Raw genomic sequence first — 19,400 nt, 5'->3', positions numbered from 1 at the left:
ACTTCAGTTTAGCATAGAGAAGTTGTTGAGATGTTCTGTTACCCATTCTCCACATCTAGGTAAGAGAGTTGGGTAAAAGCAGGAATGCCTTTGATTTTGATGTTGATGGGTTGTCTGTCCCATAGGCTTTTCATACTGGCCTGCAGAGGAAAAATCACTTGAGGGGATCTGAGATACACGTTTCGTAGCCCATACTGCCGTACTTTATCAGTTGCTTCTTGTTTAAAGTCTGATATCCATTTATATAAGCTGTTAATCATTGCTACTTTTGTTAAATGCCAAGGAGGTGATCCGTCTTTGCTGATTTTTGTTCTTTTATTCCCTGAGGTTATCCTCAATTATTATTTTTCAGATGCCTTGGACTTCTTTCTAGTGCACATATCCAGTTCTCAGATTTTAAATTTATTGCTCTCCCTCGCTCATAAAAACTTCTTTCTCTATCAATTCCCATTCATCCCCTTACCCACAGATTCTGTCCTCTATTCACTGAGAGAGAAACACCGCAGCTCAGTATTTATCAAAGTGAGTCTTAGGGTTGTCTGTAACAAAATCCTCTGGGGAGCTTTATTAAGAATACACATTGAGCATTTATGAGGAGTTCCTGGATATTTGAACATATGCTGAAGTTTGTTCCGACTGGTCAGTGAACTCCTCCAACTTTATGCTGGTCCCTCTTGGCTGTTCTGGACTCCCTTTCCAGCTTGGATCTTTACATGTTGCACACTGGCATTCTAGACTTCCAGGGACTTAGACTACCTGCTGTGCCAATCCCTGAATCATTTGCATTTTTTATTTTCACTGTCCATTAGCATGTCTGATCTTTGCTTCTATAAATGTCAATTCCCTTTCTCATTTCCTTCTCTAGCACCAGAACACTTCAGGGGAGAATCCCACATTGCTTCTATCTCTACTTGTCTTTCCTTTCTACATTTTTTCTCTTTCTCACAACTTCAGCAAGACTCCCAATTGTCTCTCTCCATTTCTTCCCTCTGTGTGTGTGTCTGTGTATATGTACACATATATAAAATATATATGTGGCATATGCAGCTTGAATAGTCTATAGCTGGAATTTTCTATTAGTTATTTCTAATTACACATCCCACCATCACTTCAAACACATTACTAAAACTAAATGAACCCACTTAAATCCCCAACCAACTTCTTTTTCTCTCACTTTGATTGTGAAATAATTCATTTGTTTTAATTTTAATTATTGATTTGTTTTAATTGTAGGCTCTTCAGCAAAAGCCCTTGTCAGTTTAAAAGGTAAGAATTATAGTATTTTTAGATATGGCATAAACTAGGAATTTCATTTATTAAATTAATTTGAATGTAGTGTTACTTTTTTCTCTCTAAGTTGTGGTTGATGTATTATAGTTTTTACGTATTGGTGTTCACTGATAACCTTAAATTGTTAAAAATTATTAAGGAAAATTTTTTCCTAAACTTATGGATTGAAGAACTTTCTAATAACAAGTCCTCCATTGTTAAAAATTATTAGGGAGAAATTTTTTCCTAAAATTATGGATTGAAGAACTTTCTAATTAAACATTACAGACAGATCTTATTTAGATTTAAAGCATTTATTAAACAACTGTGTTGAGATGCAGGTTTTCATAATAGTTTGTTTTAAGGATTTTATCTTCTGAGTAATAATGGAAGAACCCTGGAATAAAAGAATGATAACTTCTATTCTCTTTCTGAAAAAAAAAAAAAAAAAAAAAAATTAGACATGCTCCTTGGTCTTGCTTTTTTTTTTCTGTGGGTACATTAGACCAACTCATAATATAGTTTATATTGAAATTTACTTCTTGAGTAAGAGCCTACTAGGTAAGTAAACTTAGAGCCAAGTTACACATTCTCAAAGGTTCATTAGTACTTTTTGTCTTTAAAGCTGCTGTGTTGTGCTTTAGGTTGGTGACTTACTAAATTGAGGAGACCACTTATCTTCCAAAATGCCTAGGATCAATCCCATCCCACCTCTTCTTATTTGCTTCTTAAAAATAGACATCTGAAAAAATATTCTATTTTATCCCAATATTAAACTTATGTATTTTTAAAAAATGTATAACTTTGAGAAAATTATGCAACTAATATGAATTTCTTTTAGGAAAAATTAGAAAATGTTGAAGAGCAAATAAAAGAAAATACAAATAACTTCTTATTGTATATTCATCCCAGGTTTTCTGTGTACCTCTCTTAAATAAGCACATCCTTTTTTACTAAAATAAACTCACTCTTTTTTATTTTTATAATATGTCTAAACATTTTCTAGTTTGTGTACAACTAGGGTTGCATACAACTCTGAAGATGTGTCTTTGAATTAAGGAAAATAAACACCACGCTAATTTCAATTTCACTTACCAGTGGTTTTACAGATTGAAGCAAAAAACATTTAGAAATGTGCTTTAAGTTTAAGGTTACAAGAGGCTTTTTCCATTGCCCTGCTTTGAATCAGATTTATGCTGAAAACTTATGAGATAATTGTTGGCAAACTAGAATGGAGGAACTACTAAAAACCAAACAGAAAGAAAAGCCACACATGTTTTAGTATGAAAATTTAATACTTTCACAATGCATTGCCTTATATTATTTAGACGCTTCGACAAAAAAAAATACAGAACAGATTTTTCATTTGTAATAAACTAAAATTATTACAGTATTTTTTTTCATATTGGTAAATAAATAGTTCAGATATATTACTGTTACTAAAGAGGTAGTGTTCATAGTATGAAATCCATTGAACTAAACTTAAATCTTATTAATATTAATTATTCATTACAGAGGGAAGCTTATCTAACACATGGAATGAAAAGTATACCTCTTTACAGAAAACTCCTGTTTGGAAAGGCAGGAACACAGGCTCTAATGTGGAAATGGTAAGGGATGAGTTTTCCTTATGCTTTAGAATAATGGTAGTTAAATTAAATTGTCTGTGGATTGACACAGCGGCTACAGCAGTGGGCTCAAGCGTAAAAACAATTGTGAGGGCAGCACAGGACTGCGCAGTGTTTCATTCTGTTGTACATAGGGTCACTGTGAGTCAGAACTGACTGGATGGTATCTAACAACATAACAAATTGTCTATATAATTGCCATATGCAGCTTTTATAGCACAGTGAAAATTTTCCAAGATTTTTTCCCCAACCGCAAGCGTGTGAGTCCTTAAGTGCTATTGAGTATTATTGATCTTATTTAGATAATCTGATCTGTAGTCACTGATAATCTGGTCATCATTAAGCATTTGTAATTGTGTTGCCTTAAATACAAATAAAAAACCCCAATAACCCAGAAGTATGCTTTTACTAAATATGCAAAGATTTTACATGGCTCTGGTCCCTGCAAAAAGATGTATAAATAAGTGGCAAGGTATTAAAATCTTGTGTAGAGCAAGAGTAAGTACATTTAGGGATGAGAAGTAGAAGTGATGAACATAGAGTTGACATGACTAATGATTTTGAGCCCTCTCCTTCTCTCCTGCCCAGGTCTTAGGCTGATGTGATAGTACTGAGCCAGAGTATTTGGGGGGCAGCCATGAAACAGAACTGGAGCTGAGATAGACAAAGCAGGCACAGTAGCCTGGGCAACTGAACACTGTGGATGTGAGGAACTTTCCCCACTCTATCAATTCCATTACCATCGTTGCCTTCTTCCCCTCTGTCCATGGTCAGGGCAAGGGAACAGGAAAGAGACTATGGAGGTGGAGACTCTGAGTGGGTTTAGTTCTAAGAGTCCATACCTCTAGCCTTCACCCAGTTGGGTTCCGCCCATATGTTGTGAGCCTTAGGCCCATCTGAAGCCATTTGTACCTGTCCCCCTTCCAAATAGGCATAAAGTTCTGCCTCAAGTGGTGGGAAAAGGATTTGAGAAAGGATGTGGATTCAATTGGTATTTTATTTTTGTTATTCCTCTCTATTAATGAAACCTCTAAACCTAGGGTGGACTGTGGATTTTTCATGTCTACGATGTCATTGTCCTTTTGGTATGTTTAAAAAAAAAAAAAAAAGCAATATTCTACAAGTACTTATCAGGTATCCGTTATGTGTATTTTGTATTTATATTCACAAATGAAATCTCAGTTAATACTTTTTGACAGCAGAGCTACTATAACATTAAATACATTTAGAGGTACTGTTCTGGAATAATCTGGTATCTTTTCCCTAGCCTAGCTGTATATAGCAGACACATCATATGATACACCCAACTGGCATTAACCCAGACGCCAACATAATGTGAACTGGAATTTCCAGAACTTATTTTCCTATCTTTGCCATTCAGGGGTACCAGTGCTCTATGGTGACTTGTGTTCTAGTTTTAGTTTAATCATCACTTAGGTGTTTCATTTGTAAACACATTTCATAAATAGGTATGTTACTGCGTTCTAAACCTAAGATCATTTATATTTGGCATTGCGTGCTGTAGATTACCCATACGTTGTCCTTCTATACTGCTGATAATCCAGAGTTATTTTCCAAATATAGAATTGTATTTTGGAACAAAAAAGGAAAGTATTCAGCTTTTTCATTAAATAAAAAATTTCTACCATAGCCTTTCAGAAATTCAAAAAGAAGTCGACTCTTTTCTGATGAAGATGACAGACAAATAAATACAAGGTCACCTAAAAGAAACCAGAGGATTGCAATGGTTCCACAGGTATGTGTGTGCTGAAATTTTGTTCTAATGAAAGGAAGCGAGCAGTCGCTCAGCAAAATAAAGTTTATATTTGTTATTCCCTTGTATTTTGAGTAACAAGTTCTTTTGTTTAAATCATTACTTTAACTCAACTCCTATTGTAGTTGACTTTAAACCTGAGTAGAAAGCCAATTCTTAGTCCTACAAATATACCCTTTTCTTTTAAGCATAGGCATAGTGAACTTTAAGCAAATAGATTTGGTAATATGGAATCAATTTGGGGCTTTATATGGAAATGAGAGAAAAAAATATTTCTTACTTTATCATAGAGAGAAGTATATAGAAGACTTTCTTTAAAAGAGGAAAATTTATAGCATGAAATCATAATCTCCTTTTTTACTGTTGGCATCCTTTTTAAAAAAATATCATAGAGGACATGTAAGAAGCAAAGGAATGAAAATTGGAGGAGTAAATACATCAAGAATATGGTTGTAAGACCGAGTCCACAACTAGATGGTGCCTGGCTACCACCACTGACTCCTCTGACAGAGATCACAATAGAGGGTCCAGACAGAGCTGAAGAAAAATGTAGAACAAAATTCTAACTCAGGAAGAAAGACCAGACTTGCTGGCCTGACAGAGGCTGGAGAAACCCTGAGAGTATGGCCCCTGGACACCCTTTCAGCTCAGTAATGAAGTCACCCCTGAGGCTCACCCTTCAGCCACAGATTGGACAGGCCCATAAAACAAAACATGACCAAAGGGGCACACCAACCCAGGGACACGGACAAAAAGGCAGGAGGGACAGGAAAGTTGGTAATAGGGAACCCAAGCTGGAGAAGGGAGAGTGTTGACATGTCATGGGGTTGTTAACCCAGTGTCACGAAACAATATATGTACTGTTTAATGAGAAACTAGTTTGTTCTGTAAACTGTCATCTAAAGTACAATTTAAAAAAGGAAGAATATGGTTATGTTTCTCTTGTGAAACTTACAACTTCTGATATAGTCCGTTCCTACTTCCTTTTCATTATTTTTCTAAAAGTGTCATAAAAACAAAATTTTCCAATAGGGTGGGTCATAGTAGAGGTCATTTTCTTGACCAAGAACTTGGCATATAGTAAAGGTACCATCAGCATTATGTCCTACCAGAAAACTCTTAATTACCATTATGATAATTTCAAATACTAAAATGAACAAAAATGCGTCTTGAACTTTTTTTTAAAAATGTCAAGGACAAGTATACATAAGCATGTAAAATGCAATTTAAAAATTTGACCTAATTGAAACTAATATACCAGCATGTATTTTTTATTGCTTAGCTAGTAGGTGTTGAATGCAAGGTTGTATGAATATATGAATCTGGATGACTCAACTTTGATAAGATTTTTAAATTTCCAAAGGTCTGAATTTTTTTTAAGTTCTTTTTTCCCCTCCAATTTTTTATTATGAAAATTTCCAAACATAAAAAAAAAAAAATTGAAAGACTAGTGTGATAGGCATCTGTATGCTATCCACCTAGTTCTATATATGCTTTGTGTGTGTGTATGCATATGTATGTGTGTGTGTGCGTGTATGTATGCATTATATATAGGTTTTTTCCTAAACCATTTATATTGTAGATTGCATACTACTTCACCCCCAAGTGCTTCACAGTGTACCTTCTTAGAATAAGGTTGTTATCCTGCTTAAACTTTAGTGCCAACCAAATTATGACACCTAATAAAATTAATAATAATTTCCTAGCAATAGCTATTATCTAGTCCATACTCATTTTTGTCGTTGTACTGAAAATATCTTTTGTAGCTGATAAAGTGATCTTTTTGTTAATTTCTAACATGATTCTTTGAAATTTGTTAAGTCTCGCATTAGGGTGTAGTAGTCAGTTTTTCTAAATGTTCAATATGTGTGTGAATAGAACATGTGGTTTGTAATTGTTGGATGCAGTGTTCTATATATGCACATTAGATCAAGCTGACTAATTGTGTTGTTTGAATTTTCTATATCCTTATAAAGTTTTTGGTTCATTTTATTAGTAATGAGAAAGTTTCTCACGATGATGGTAGATTTGTCAGTTTTTCTTTCTAAGTCTATCAATTTTTGCTTTGTATATTTGGAAGTAATTTTAGGTAAATACATGTTCAGAATTATAATGCCTTCTGGATGAATTGTTCCTTTTATTATTTTATCTCTAATAATGTGTTTTGCCTTGAAGTCTATTTGGGCTGATAATAATACATCTATATCAGCTTTCTTTTGGTATTAATCTGTCTCTTTCTACCTTAAAATTTTTTCACCCTTTTGTTTGAGATGAGTCTTCTAAAACAAATTAGATTTTGTTTTTCATCTAATCTGATAATCTTCACCTTTTAATTGGAAAATTTAGTCCATTTATATTTCAGTTACTAATGTGTTTCAATTTATTTCTGTAATCTTATTTTGGACATTGTATGTACTCTGCTTTTTCTCTGATTTTCCCTAGGGTTTTTTTTTTTTTTTTTGGCCTTATTTTGACTGATTAAATTTTCCTTATTAGCTTTTTTTAATTTTTCTACTTTTTTGGAAATTATTCATGGTATTTATATTCTTTTGTTGATTACTCTTAGATTGTAACAGGTATTCAAGAATTAACAAATCTATAGTTAATCAATATCTCTTCTCTCCTCCCAGCCAGTATAAGGACATTATATGTTATTTTTGTCATTTATGAGTCGGAATCAACTCAACGGCACTGGGTTGGGTTCTGGGTAGTTCCATTTTGATTTTCATAAATCTTTTTTGAGGAATAATTCACATAAAATGCATTTCACTGATTTTAAGTGGACACTATGATGTTTGTCCCTCCATTTCCCCTTCCTCCATTCCCTAGCAGTCACCAGTCTTCTTTTGCCTTCATGGATTTACATGTTTCACATAAGTGGAATCATACAATATTTGTCTTTTTGTCTCTGGCTTATTTCATTTCACTTAGCATAATGTTTTCAAAGTTCATCCATGTGTTGGCATATATCAGAACTTCATTTTTCTTTGTAGCTGAATATTTCATTGTGTGTATATCACAATTTGTTTATCTCTTTGTCTTTTTGATAGGCACTTGGGCTGTTTCTACCTTTTAGCTATTATGAATAATGCTGCAGTGAACATTGGTTTCCATGTGTCTTTTTGAGTTACTGCTTTCATTTCTTTTGGGTGTATACCTAGCAGTCAAATTGCTGGGTCATGTAGTATTTCCTCTGTTTAACATTTTTAGGAACCATCAAGCTGTTTTCCACAGTGGCTGCACCATTTTGCATTTCCTTCTACACCAAGTTTTTCAATTTTTCCATATCCTCGCCAACACTTGTTTTCTGTGGTTTTAATAATAGCCATCCTAATGGGTGTGAAATGGTATGTCATTGCGGTTTTGATCTGCATGTCCCTGGTAACTAATGATGTTGAGCATCTTTTCATGTATTTGTTGGCCATTTGTATATCTTCTTTGGGGAAATGTCTATTCATGTCTTTTGCCCATTTTTAAATTGGGTTGTGTCATAGATTGAATTATGTCCCCCCCAAAATGTATCAATTTGGCTGGGCCATGATTCCCAGTATTGTGTGACTTAGCTATATGTTGTAAATCCTGCCTCTATGATGTTAATGAGGGAGGGCCAGCGGCAGTTGTCTTACTGAGGCAGGACTCAATCTATAAGATTGGATTGTGCCTTGAGGCAATCTCTTGAGCTATAAAGGAAAGAAGTAAACAGAGAGATGGGGGGACCTCATACCACCAAGAAAGTAGTGCCAGGAGCAGAGCGCGTCCTTTGGACCCGGGGTCCCTGCACGGAGAAGCTCCTAGTCTGGGGGAAGATTGATAAAAATGCCGACAGAGAAAGCCTTCCCCTGAAGCTGACGCCCAAGGCAGGATTTGGTACCCAGAGTGGGGTTCTGCTCTAACAGATACCTAAAACGTGAAAGCAGTTCTGAAACAGTAAATGGATAGAGAAGTGGCAGCGGCAGAACCAGGAGACCAGCACCAGGAGACCAGCACCAGACAACGCTGGAGCCGACCCACAGAGCGAGAGAGCTGAGTGCCTGTGTGCAGGAGGCTTCCTGGTAGAGTGGGGTGTCTCTGGGCACTTCTCCATGTAGCTGGGCCTGCCCAACCCACAGAGCAAGAGAGCTGACTGCCTGTGCACAGGAGGCTTCCTGCCTGAGTGGGTGCCTCCAGGCACTTATAGGTGGAGCTACAGAGCTTTGGAACAGTTGCTGCAGCAGGGCAGATGCGGGTGTGAGGCCAGAGTTAAGAGGCCAAGAAACCAGGAAACAGGAGCTGAAGAGCCGAGGAACATAAAAAGCCGAGCTGCCAGAGTCTCAAAAGGTATAGCCATGACTTCAGGGGTTTCAAAGGGTGGAACCATGGCCTCTGGTGTTTCTAAGGGTGGAGTTGGCACTCAAACTAGGAGAATGGTGGCCTAAAGCTGAGGGAGCAGAATTGCTGTCCCAGTGGGCCTGGAAGGCGGAGCTGAAGCCCAGGGCCGAGGGCCTCCACTCATAATCTGGAGAGTGTGGCTAACATCTAGAGTCTGGAAGGCAGGGCCATTGTGTAAATTGTCTCAGAGAACAGAGGATTATATTCAAAGCCTTGAGGGCTAATATAATGTGTTCTGACTTGCTTGGTGCCTATTATGCCTTCTTTTCTTCCAGTTTCTCCCATTTATAATGGAAATGCCTAACTTGTGCCTGTTCTGCCATTGTACCTTTGGAAGCAGATAACTTGCCATGGATTGAATTGTGTCCCCCCAAAAATATGTGTCAACTTGGTTAGGCCATGATTCCCAGTATTGTGCAGTTGTCCTCCATTTTGTGATTTGTAATTTTATGTTTAAAAGGATTAGGGTGGGATTGTAACACCACCCTCACGCAGGTCACCTCCCTGATCCAGTATAGGGCATTTCCCTGGGGTGTAGCCTGCACCACCTTTTATCTCAAGAGATGAGAGAGAAGCAAGCAGAAAGTTGGGGACCGCATACCACCAAGAAAACAGTGCTAGGAGCAGAGCATGTCCTTTGGACCTGGGGTCTCTGCGCCTGAGAAGCTCCTTGACCGGGGGAGGTTGAGGACAAGGACCTTCCTCCAGAGCCGAGAGAGACAGCCTTCCCCTGGAGCTGATGCCCTGAATTTGGACTTATAACCTACTAGACTGTGAGAAAATAAACTTTTCTTTATTAAAGCCATCCACTTGTGGTATTTCTGTTATGGCAACAGTAGATGACCAAGATACTTGTATCCTAGATTTCACAGATGAAGAATTTTTGAATTTTATACTTGGAGTTAAAACTTTTGCTATGATACGATGGGGTGAATGTGTTTTGCATGTTGCAATGATGTGATTTTGGGGGACCAAAGGGTAGAATGTCATGGATTGAATTATGTCCCCCCAAATATGTATAAGTTTGGCTGGGCCATGATTCCTGGTGTTGTGTGATTTTCCCATATGTTGTAAATCCTGCCTCTGTGATATTTAGGGAGGATCAACGGGAGTTGTGTTAGTGAGGCAGGATTCAATCTACAAGATTGGATTGTGTCTTGAGGCAATCTCTTGAGCTATAAAAGAAAGAAGTGAGCAGAGAGATGGGGGGAACTTCATACCATCTAGAAAGCAGTGCTGGGAGCTGAGCACATCGTTTGGACCCGGGGTCCCTGTGCAGAGAAGCTCCTAGTCTGGGAGAAGATTGACAAGAAGGTCAACAGAGAAAGAAAGCATTCCTCTGGAGCTGACACCCTGAATTTAGACTTTTAGCCTATTTTACTGTGAGGAAATAAACTTCTCTTTGTTAAAGCCATCCGCTTGTGGTATTTCTGTCATAGCAACATTAGATGACCAAGACAGATTGTTAGTCTTTTTGTTGTTGAGTTTTAGGGGAGTACTAGTTGCGTAGTGTTAAAGAGCTTAGGCTGCTAACCAAAAGGTCAGCAGTTCAAATCAACCAGCCCCTCCTTGGAAACCCTATGGGGCAGTTCTACTCTGTCCTGTAGGGGCACTATGAGATGGAATTGGCTCAATGGCAACAAGTTTTTGGTATTATACGTTCTGGGTATTAAACTGTTACCTGATATATATCAAAAAACGAAAACTGTTGCCATCAAATCGATTCCACCTCATGGTGACCCTCTAGGACAGAGTAGAATTGCCCCATAGGGTTTCCAAGGCTTTGATCTTAAGGAAGCAGACTGCCACATCTTTCTCTCACAGAACAGCTGGTAGATTTGAACTGCCAACCTTTTGGTTAGCAGCCAGAAACTTATCCACTGTGTCACCAGGGCTCCTTATCTGATTTATGGTTTCCAAATATTTCTTTCAATTATGTAGGTTGTCTCTTCACTTGGCACTTGATGCACAAAAGCTTTTAGTTTTGGTAAAATGCAGTTTATTTATTTTTTGTTGCTCGTGCTTTTGGTGTCATATCTAACAATCGATTGCCTAAAAGAAGGTCTTGAAGCTTCTGAGTTTCAAGGGAGTTTATGTTTACTTCTAAAAGTTTTATGGTTTTAGCTCTTATATTTAGGTCATTGATCTATTTTGAGTTAATTTTTGTGTATGGTGTAAGGTGTGGGTCTAGCTTCCTTCTTTTTCTCTCATAACATGGTAAGCCACATTGTTTTTTGTTTGTTTTTGTTCTGTTTTTTGTTTAGCCTACTTTGAATTCCTTGGATAAACCCTTCTTGGTCCTGACATATTTGTCAAGAACTAGGAAGGTTTTGAGATTTTATCCTAGTTGTTTGGTGGGTGGTAGAGTTGAGACTCCTGTGTCAGAAACAAAGTATTTAATTACTCATGCATAGCAAGCTCCATGAGCATCACCTGTCTGTGTCAGTTCCCTTTGACCCCAGTCTCATGGAGGGGAACATAGTGGTGCCGCATGACACTTGCCTGTGCAGTGGGTTGCATTTGAGGGAAAGGACACTGAAATCAGGTACCTATTGATCCATCGAGTTCTGGTGGCACAGTGGTTAAGAGCTTGGCTGCTAACCAGAAGGTCTGCAGTTCGAATCCACCAGCTGCTCTTTGGAAATCCTATGGGGCAAGTTCTGTAGGGTCACTATGCATCAGAATCAACTCAACCGTGACGGGTTTGGGTTTTTTTTTTTGTTTGTTTATTGATCTCTATCTTTGCCCGTTCCAAAGAAAGGTGATCCGACAGAATGCAGGAATTATCACAGTGTCATTAATATCACATGTAAAATTTTGCTGAAGATATTCAAAAATGTTTGCAGCAGTATATTGACTGGAAACTGTCAAGTTCAAGCCAGATTCAGGAGAGGACATGGAACGGGGGATATCATTGCTGATGTCAGATGGATCTTGGCTAAAAGCACAGAATACCAGAAAGACGTTTACCTTTGTTTTATTGACTGTGCAAAAGTATTTGACTGTCTGGACCATAACAAATTGATAGATCACATTGCAAAGAATGGGAATTCCAGAACACTTAATTGTGCTCATGAGGAACCTGTACATAGACCAAGAGACAGTAATTCAAACAGAACAAGGGGATACTGCATGGTTTAAAATCAGGAAAGGTGTGTGTCAGGATTGTATCCTTTCACCATACTTATTCAGTCTGTATGCTGAGAAAATAGTCCACTATATGAAGAAGAATTTGGCAGCAGGATTGGAGGAAGACTCCCATTAACAACCTGCCATATGCTGCTGAAAGCAAAGAGGACTTGAAGCGCTTACTGATGAAGATCAAAGACTACAGCCTTCAGTATGAATTACACCTCAACATAAAGAAAACAGAATCCTCACAGCTGGACTGATAAGCAACATTGTGATAAATGGAGACAAACTGTAGTTGTCAAGGATTTTATTTTACTTGGATCCACAATCAATGCCCATATAAGGAGCAGTCAGGAAATCAAATGATGTACTGCATTGGGCATATCTGCTGCAGAAGATCTCTTTAAAGTGTTCAAAAGCAAAGATGTCACTTTGAGGACTAAGGTTCACTTGACCCAAGCCATGGTTTTTTCAGTCACCTTATAAGCGTGTGAAAGCTGGACAGTGAATAAGGAAGACTGAAGAAGAATTGATGCCATTGAATTACGGTGTTGGTGAAGAATATTGAATATACAATGGACTGCCAGAAGAACGAATCTGTCTTGGAAGAAGTACAGCCAGAATACTTCTTAGGAGTGAGTATGGCGAGACTTCATCTCACATGCTTCGGAGGTGTTATCAGAAAGAGATCAGTCCCTGGAGGACATCATGCTTGGTAAAGTAGAAGGTCAGTGAAAAAGAGGAAGACCCTCAATGAAATGAATTGACACAGTGGCTGCAACAGTGGGCTCAAACATAGCAACAATTGTGAGGATGGTGCAGGACCAGGCGGTGTTTTGTTCTGTTGCGCATAGGGTCACTATGAGTTGGAGCTGACTTGCCAACACGTAACAACAACAATATTGTTTTATAGGGAGATGTTATCATCCCTCAAGGTTTGCTCACTGCAAGCACAACAGTGAGTAAAGGCCTGGGAAAAGAACAGTCAGGGCCTTGCAGTCTTGTCACATCCAGGAAGACTTGCAGAAGCCCAGAGAATTGTCTCGTCAACATTTTTATGTATTGGTAAATTTGCTTTACTAACATTAATAATTTTTTGTTTTATGTTTATGAGGGATATTGATGTGTGTGTGTGTGTTTCCTTCTTGTAATGCCTTTGTCTTATTTTAGATTCTGAGTACCCTGGAGTTATAAAATGAATTGGACAGTGCTTCTCCTGTGTTTGCTGAAGGAGTTGGTGTAGGACTGGTGTTACTTCTTGAATGTTTGGTGGAATTTTCCAGTGAAGCTATCTAGGGCTGGAGTTTTCTTTGTGGGAAGGTTTTTAATTATGAATTCAGTTTCTTTAATAGATAGAGAGATATTCAGATTGTCTATTTCTTCTTCAGTTAGTTTATTCATTTGTGTTCTGGGAATTTGCACATTTCATCTAAATTATCAACTTAATTAACATAAATTGTTCACACTGTTCCCTTAATATCCTTCTGATGTTTGTAGAAATCTTATTGGAGTTAGCCAAACTCAAGGTTAAGGGCATAGTCCTGTAACCTGCCAATTCTGCTCAAGACTTCTGACATCAACGGCAATTTTGAGTGTTCTCAAAACTACTCTTAGATCCAGTAATTTGTGAGAACAACTCACCGAATTCAGGAAAGTGCTGTACTTATGACTGTAGTTTTACGACACTTCCATTTTCTCCGTCTTTTGTGCTGTTGTTGACATACATTTTACTTCTATGTGTTATAAGCTCCACAACACGTTATTTTTGCTTTAAATAGTTATTTTATTAACAAATACTTAAGCGACAAAATTAAGTCTTTTAGATTTAACCACATAATTACTTTTTTTGTCACCTTATATTCCTTCGTGTAGATCCAGGTTTCCACCTGGTATGATTTTTCTTAAACCAGGCTTCCTTTAATATTCCTTGTAGTACAGATTCTCTTAGCTTTTGTTTGAAAAATATATTCACTGTCATTTTTTAAGAATATTTTTGATAAGCTTAAAATTCCAGCATGACAGTTTATTTTAATTGACTTCTTGTTTGCTTAGAAGCACAAAGGATACAGACACAAAGGGTGAGGTCTGAGTGGGGTCTTGGAGCAGAGCTTGCATGTCTCCAGGGGATGCCCTTACCCTCCTGAGAGCAGATACTTGCTCTGTCCACTCAGGCAGCGCCAATGAGCCTCTTATCTTCCTTAGCCTTTTATTGGCCTCAGCATATGGCCATGATAGATTGTCTTATGCCTCCTGAGGCTTAGTCACCACTGGGACCTCAGGTGGTCCGTCTTGGTCAGGTAGGGGCCCCACTCGTGTGGTCCTGCTCTCAGGAACCAGGACAAAAGGCCAAGTTGTTTACTGGGCTCCTACACCTTGCACCACCAAATTGCTTTCCTCAGGGCTGCACCATTTTACATTGCCAGCAGCATTGGATAAGGGTTCTGTTAAAACAAAATTCATATTAAGCCAGTAACAGAAATTGACTGAAGTTTGTTTAATATATGATTTACAAATCAGGGTAATATTTTGACTAACAAACCAAACCAAACCCTTGCTTTCCAACTGATTCCGACTCATAGTGATCCTATACGACAGAGCAGAACTGCCCCAAAGAATTTCCAAGGAGTGGTTGGCGGTTTCAATCTGCCAACCTTTTGGTTGGCAGCTGAGCTCTTAACCACTGCACCACCAGGGCTCTGCATTTTGACTAGGGAGTCAAAAATGTTCCAAAGAGAAAGAACTTCCCAAGATTCTTATACCCCGTCTTATTGACATTGCCAGGAAAAAGCCTCCCCAACAGAACTGATGAAAAACAATTTGTGGTAAGGAAGGAATTCACACAGCATTGTCTCAAAGAAAAATTAAAATAGTTACTTACCCTGAAACATAGCTCTAGTCTGATCTTAGAGTTTCTGTTTTGCAAAACTGACTGCACGTAGATCATTATTCAAAAGAGCATAAGAGCCTATGCCAAAGCTGTCTTTACTAATTTATCTAGACAATTGTTTGACTTAAAGGTGACTTTTAGGAACCAGTTTCTTCAAGGCTCAAGGTTCAAAAGAATATCTCAGAACAGTGGCCTTGGTGAGTCACGCCAACTCCATGGATCCCAGAAATCCGGAGACTGCGCATTTCTAATAAGTTCCTAGGTGATGCTGATGCTGCTGGTTAGGGACCAATTCTGAGAACCACTAGTAGAGCGGTGGTTCTCAAAATTTGTTATATATAAGAATCACTTAAGCATCTTATTAAAACCTAGATTTTGATTCAGTATATGTGGGGGTGAAAATGCAAATTCTCAGCAGGGGTTGAAACTGGAATGAACCGGCTCAAAGCCCTGGTTAACATGAATTATCAGATGCCCTGGGTCACGCAAATGCTTAACTAGTACTGGCTGAAAGGCTGACAGTTCGAACTTACCCAGAGGTGCCTCAGAAGAAGAGCCTGGTGCTCTGCATCCTTGAAAACCCTATGGAGTGCAGTTCTACTCCATAACTCTTAAGGTTGCCATGAGTTGGAATTGACTCCAGGGCATCTGGTTTGATTGTTTGTTTTTGGTTTTATCAGATGCCCAAAGCATGGTCTAGGAGGTGGGTGTAGTCTGGGAAGTTCACTATGAATAACAGAGACACTCCTGTCACCAAGGAAATTTCAAGTGGTTACCTCCCATGAACCAGGCTCAAAGGCCAGACTTCTCTTTGGACTGAGGCCAAATTCTTTACTACACAGTCAGTAGTGAAGAGTTTCCCCTTTCATCTCTGATACGGATTATTTTAGGCACAGTGGTTAAAGTGATCGACTGCTAACTAAAAGTTCGGTGGTTCAAAACCACCAACAGCTCAGCAGGAGAAAGATGTGGCAGTCTGCTTCTGTAGACTTATAGCCTTGGAAACACTGTGGGGTCACTATGAGTTGGAATCAACTCGATGGCAGTGGGATACTGTTACTTAGCTTTTGTTGAAGAAAGAAGGTCAAAAAGGCTTAGTTATGATGAGGCATGATTTTGGGCTACTGTGTGGGAAATGATTCTCAGGGATTTTATATTAGTTGCTTACTACTCGAACTTGGGGTTCTGTTGTAGCAAGTGGGCAATGGGGGAGGATTTAGTAGATACAAGCAGCAAAAGATGAAGTAAACGGACAGCACTGCATTAACTTAATGGTTGAAATTTAAGACAGTCTTACTTAGTTCAGCTAAAATAATAAAATTTATGATAGTTATATATTTAACAAATAGTTTTTTCTTTCACTAGATAAAATCCTATTGGAGCTCTGTAAGGGTTTAAATTATTTTACTTAAATTATAAAAATAATACATTTCCATTAGAAAAAAAAAATGTGTAGAAGGATATAAAATGATAAATCCTCCTCTCTTCTGATCCTGTCCCTCATAAGTAACCACTCTTTACCACTGTTAACAATTTCTTATGTATTCTTATCTGTTTTTCTTGAAATGTACATATAATATGTATAAGTACATCTCTCCTCCATCCCAACTTATTCTTTTCATTAAACAGCTAAACAATATCTTTTCGTGCCAGTATACACAGACTTACCATATTCTTCTTAACAGATGTATAGTATTTCATTATACTAATGTGTTTAATCAGACTCCCATTGATGGACTTTCTAGTTATTTCCAGCTTTTAGCTGTTGGGAACAGTACGGTGGTGAATACCCTTGTACTTAAATCTTTGCGCACAATTATGTAGTTCCATTTGTTAAAGTGTAATTGTTACTACAGGGATATTTACATTAAAATTTGGAAGATGCTACCAAGTAATCTATCCATAAATGTTGAAATAATTTATATTCCCATTAACAGTTTAAATGCATTTCCCCAGTCTTTAATACCGTTTTTATATCCAGTGAGCTACCAGTATCCTATTAAAAAATATGAGTCACTAACTTAATAGAAAGAAAAATAACACTGTTTTCCAATATGAATACTTTATAATAATTTGGTTATTTATGCTGACCATCTTTAACAATCTCTAGGTATTCAAAATTTTTATTTTTTACATTAAAAAGTTGATTTTCTAAATGTAACATGGTACCCTAGATTGGATTCTGGAACAGAAAAAAGAACAATAGTAGAAAAACTGGTGGAATCCAAATAAAGTCCGTAGTTTAGTTGATCGTATTGTACCAGTGCTAATTTCTTAGTTTGACGAATATACCATGCTTGTGTAAGTGTTAACGTTATGGAAAGCTGGGCGAGGAGCATACAGAAGCTCTTTGGAACTTTTCTGTAAGTCTACAATTTTTCCAAAACATACTTTAAAATGAAAGATAAAAAGTTAATCCTGACCTTCACCTGCCATCCCTATCTTCTGCCTTCCTCATCCAGTTACAGAAATCGTAATTAGTTTGATTATCCTGAGAGTCGACAGCACCACCAACAGCAAGAACAATCCTCTTAAACCTTTTAGATACTTTTAATACTTTACTCATAGGAAATATATGGTATTGTTTTGTGTATGTAGTTTTTAAATTACATTTATAGTGTCTTGTGTCATGATATGTGATATGGTACTAGTGTCATTCTGCAATTTTGTCACCCAGTAGCCCATTTTTGAGATCTGATCATGTTAATTGAGACAGATAAACCGTCAGACGGGGTCATTCCTTTTAACTGCTGTTTATTAGATGAGTGGAAATTATGTATATATTTCTTTTTACTGCTGTGTGATGTTCAATCTTACCCTATAATTTATTTATAAATTCTCACGTTCATGGGCATTTTTTAAAAATGGTTGCTTATTTTTTACTATTAAAAAATGCTGCAGTGAACATCCACAAGAATGTTTGTATAAAATTGTAAATGTTTTTCTAGGACAAATACCCAAAAAGCAGAATTACTGGATTATAGGATGTGCACGTTTAAAGTTTTGAAAGTAAGTCCAAATTATTCTCCAAAGAAATTGTGCTCTTTTATACTTTCTACCAACAGTGTATGCGAGAGCTTGTTTTCTGGAACACTTTGCCAACTCCGTGTATAAACAAACATCTGCATTTTTGCTAATCTGATATGTAGAATATAGCATGTCACTTGTTTTAGTTGGCATTTCACCTATGAGTGAGGTCAAGGTATTTTTTGTGTGTGTGTGCTTTAGGTGTAAGTTTACAGCTCAAGTTACTTCCTCATACAAAAATTTATACACACATTGTTATGTTATACTAGTTGCAACCCCTATAATGTGACAGCATACCCCTCCTTTCTACCCCGGGTTTTCTTTGCCCATCTAACCAGCTCCTGTCCCTTCCTGCCCTCTCATCCTGCCTCCAGACAGGAGCCGCCCATTTGGTCATGTGTATCCGCTTGAACTAAGAAGCACACTGTTCATGTGTATTATTTTATGTTTTATAGTCCAGTCTAATCTTTGTCTGAAGAGTAGGCTTCAGGAATTATTTTATTTCTGGGTTAACAGAGCATCTGGGGGCCGTGGCTTTAGGGGTTCATCTAGTCTCAGTCAGACCATTAAGTCTGTTTTTTTTTTAATGTGAATTTGAGTTCTGCTCCATACATTTCTCTCAGTCTGTCAGGGACTCTGTTGTGTTCCCTGTCAGGGCAGTCATTGGTGGTAGCTGGGCACCATCTAGTTCTTCTGGTCTCAGGCTGATGGAGCTTCTGGTTTATGTAGCCCTTTTGTCTCTTGGGCTAATATTTTCCTTGTGTCTTTGGTGTTCTTCATTCTCCTTTGCTTCAGGGGTGTTGGGACGAATTAATACATCTTAGATGGCTGCTCGCAAGCTTTTAAGACCCCAGATGCCACTCAATCAAAGTGGGATATAGAACATTTTCTTGGTTTTTTTTTTCATTGTGCTTCAAGTGAAAGTTTACAGTTCAAGTCCGTCTCTCATACAAAAATGTTTTAGACACACATTGTTATATGACCCTAGTTGCTCTCCCTACAATGTGACAGCACACTCCTCCTCTCTATCCTGTATTTCCCATGTCCATTCAACCCGCTCCTGTCCCCCTCTGCCTTCTTATCTCGCCTGGTGGTAGCCAGGCACCATCTAGTTCTTCTAGTCTCAGGTTGATGGAGTCTCTGGTTTATGTGGCCCTTTCTTTCTCTTGGGGTCATATTTTCCTTGTGTCTTTGGTGTTCTTCATTCTCCTTTCTTCCAGGTGGGTTGAGACCTACTGATGCATCTTAGATGGCTGCTTGCTAGCTTTTAAGACCCCAGACGCCACTAACCAAAGTGGGACGCAGAACGTTTTCA

General features: G+C 37.9%; 1 protein-coding gene across 1 annotated transcript in view; it reads left to right on the top strand.

The window, feature by feature from the left end:
• The window catches only part of LIN9 (lin-9 DREAM MuvB core complex component), an 86,409-nt gene that overhangs the window by 6,312 nt on the left and 60,697 nt on the right, over positions 1-19,400 (top strand). Inside the window, exons 2-4 of the mRNA XM_049868278.1 lie at positions 1,234-1,266; positions 2,785-2,879; positions 4,549-4,653. Of these exons, the coding sequence (XP_049724235.1) occupies positions 1,234-1,266; positions 2,785-2,879; positions 4,549-4,653 (233 nt within the window). The remainder of the gene's footprint in view (positions 1-1,233; positions 1,267-2,784; positions 2,880-4,548; positions 4,654-19,400) is intronic.

Source organism: Elephas maximus, chromosome 24 (assembly GCF_024166365.1).
Source record: "Elephas maximus indicus isolate mEleMax1 chromosome 24, mEleMax1 primary haplotype, whole genome shotgun sequence".
Classification (NCBI taxonomy): Eukaryota; Metazoa; Chordata; class Mammalia; order Proboscidea; family Elephantidae; genus Elephas; species Elephas maximus.
The sequence above is the reverse complement of the archived record's forward strand: the minus strand, read 5'-3'. Positions and strand labels throughout refer to the sequence as shown.